The sequence below is a fragment of the Vollenhovia emeryi genome, unplaced genomic scaffold (assembly GCF_000949405.1).
Source record: "Vollenhovia emeryi isolate VEMERY1.0 unplaced genomic scaffold, V.emery_V1.0 DF944994.1, whole genome shotgun sequence".
Taxonomy (NCBI): Eukaryota; Metazoa; Arthropoda; class Insecta; order Hymenoptera; family Formicidae; genus Vollenhovia; species Vollenhovia emeryi.
Genome location: NW_011961372.1, coordinates 1 through 2,317, shown reverse-complemented (window position 1 = coordinate 2,317; position 2,317 = coordinate 1). Strand labels below are relative to the sequence as shown.

Here is a 2,317-nt window from a genome sequence, read left to right as displayed (position 1 = left end):
TCTGGGCAGAGGTCAACTGCTAGAATTAGACAAAGATGGATCTGCAAAAACTCTGGGTATTAACTGGAATCCAGAGAAAGATATATTTCAATACCGAATTTCGAATGAGACACTTAATTCGAAAATGCACACGAAGAGATCTATTTTATCACAAGTCGCACAAATATTTGATCCGTTAGGTCTGCTAGGCCCAGTTATCGTAACAGCGAAAGGTATTATACAGCAACTGTGGAAGATGCAAATTAGTTGGGACGAGTCGTTGCCTATGGATCTTCAGACAAAATGGTCACGTTACATCCTGGATTTGCAGGGTCTAAAGAAGCTCAACATACCACGGAAGATTATTGGTGGTTCGCAGGATGCCCGCAAAGAAATTCATGGGTTTTGCGATGCCAGCGAACACGCGTACGGTGCTTGTGTCTACATGCGCAGCATCAAGTCAGATGGAACGCCGGAAGTACATTTGATATGCTCTAAATCTCGTGTCGCACCTATCAAGGTATTATCCATACCTAGATTGGAACTCTGTGGCGCACAACTTTTGACCCAACTAATGGGAAAGGTTGCAGAAGCTCTAGAAGTCAACATTGATAGCAAGTATTACTGGACTGACTCATTAATCGTATTGCATTGGCTCCAGGCCAGCAATAAGAAATTACCGGTTTTCGTGGCGCACAGAGTCGGCGATATTCAAGAGGCGACATCCATCGAGGATTGGAGGCATGTTGGAAGCAAGGACAATCCTGCGGACTTAGTGTGGCATCGGCGCTAAGGAGTTGATAAGTTCACATCTCTGGTGGGAAGGACCCCGCTGGTTACATTGTAAAAAATTGCCAGAGAATCAACGTAGGGTAGCAGAATATGACGAAGGTCAACTTGAAGAGCATGATAAATCAGGAATAGTCGCAGTAGCCAGTTATTCGGAAATAAATCCATTTGACAAGTTTTCTATATTTAGCAGACTTATTCCGGTGGCAGCTACGTGTTTACGGTTTGCAAGCAATTGCAGAAGACAAAAACGGCATGGGCCTCTAAGCGTGGAGGAATTACAGGCGGCTACCAAGCGTCTGATAAGAAGAGAACAAGAAATCGCATTTTCCAAGGACATTAAGGATCTAAGAAGCAAAGGAAGTGCATCAAGTCGAAGCAATTTGAGACAATTGAACCCATTTATCGACGAAGAAAATTTAATACGGGTTGGCGGCAGGCTCCAGCACGCAAGCTTACAAACAGACGTCAAACATCCTTATCTACTGCATCAACGTTCAAGTTTCACAAGACTCATTATTGAGCATGAACATCGAAAACTCATGCATGCTGGAGCGGACGCAACTCTGGCTGCAGGACGACTCAGATATTGGCCGCTCAAGGCGCGCGGTACTATAAGAAAGCTATTGCAAGGGTGTATAAAATGCTTCAAATCCCGGCCACGATTTTTGGAGCAAGTAATGGGGAATTTACCCATTCATCGTGTAACGCCATCAAGACCATTCAGCTGTACAGGCGTAGATTTTTGCGGACCGATATATGTTCGAGAAGGTTCACGCAGAAATAGTAAAAACGTCAAGGCTTATGTCTCAGTATTTGTTTGTTTGGCAACAAAGGAAGTTCATTTGGAGGTGGTCTCAAACATGACCACTGACGCATTTCTCAACGCGTTCAAGAGGTTCATCGGGCGAAGAGGCAAGCCATCCGATATATTTTCAGACAACGGCACCAACTTTGTCGGTGCGAATGCCGAGCTGGAGGAACTGCAAAATTTATTTAATCAAGAGGAACATCAGCGCAAGCTTGTGGAAGAAACGTCCATGGATCAAATTAAATGGCATTTCATCCCTCCTCGAGCCCCTCATTTTGGGGGACTTTGGGAGGCAACTGTTAAGACGTTCAAGAGACACTTCTACGGAGTTGCATCCAATGTGGCTCTCACCTTCGAGGAAGCATCGACGCTTGTAACCCAGATAGAAGCAATTCTTAACTCTAGGCCACTAATAGCTATATCTCTGGATCCTAATGATTTGGGTTATGTTTCAGCAGGTCACTTTCTCATAGGTGATGCAATAATATCCTATCCCGAACCGGACATAACCCAGCTAAAAACGGGACGGCTGTCTCGCTGGCAACACTTGGAGCAGATGAGACAACACTTTTGGAGACGATGGTCGTCTGAATATTTACTACAATTACAAGGTCGGACAAAATGGCATTCGAACCGTGGACCAGCACTCAAGGTTGGGCAGTTGGTGATCTGCAAGGAAGATGGATTGCCGTCATTAAAATGGATGCTTGGACGAGTGAAGGAGGTATTTCCTGGGGG

At 45.0% G+C, this 2,317-nt stretch overlaps 1 protein-coding gene across 1 annotated transcript; it reads left to right on the top strand.

Annotated features, from left to right (window-relative positions):
- Positions 1–124: 124 nt before the first annotated feature.
- On the top strand, positions 125–2,303 carry LOC105562212 (the record flags this gene model as incomplete). Its single annotated transcript, XM_012012862.1, has 2 exons — positions 125–724; positions 774–2,303. Coding segments are annotated over exons 1-2 (2,130 nt in total), but the record flags the coding sequence as incomplete, so codon positions are not given.
- Positions 2,304–2,317: the final 14 nt, after the last annotated feature.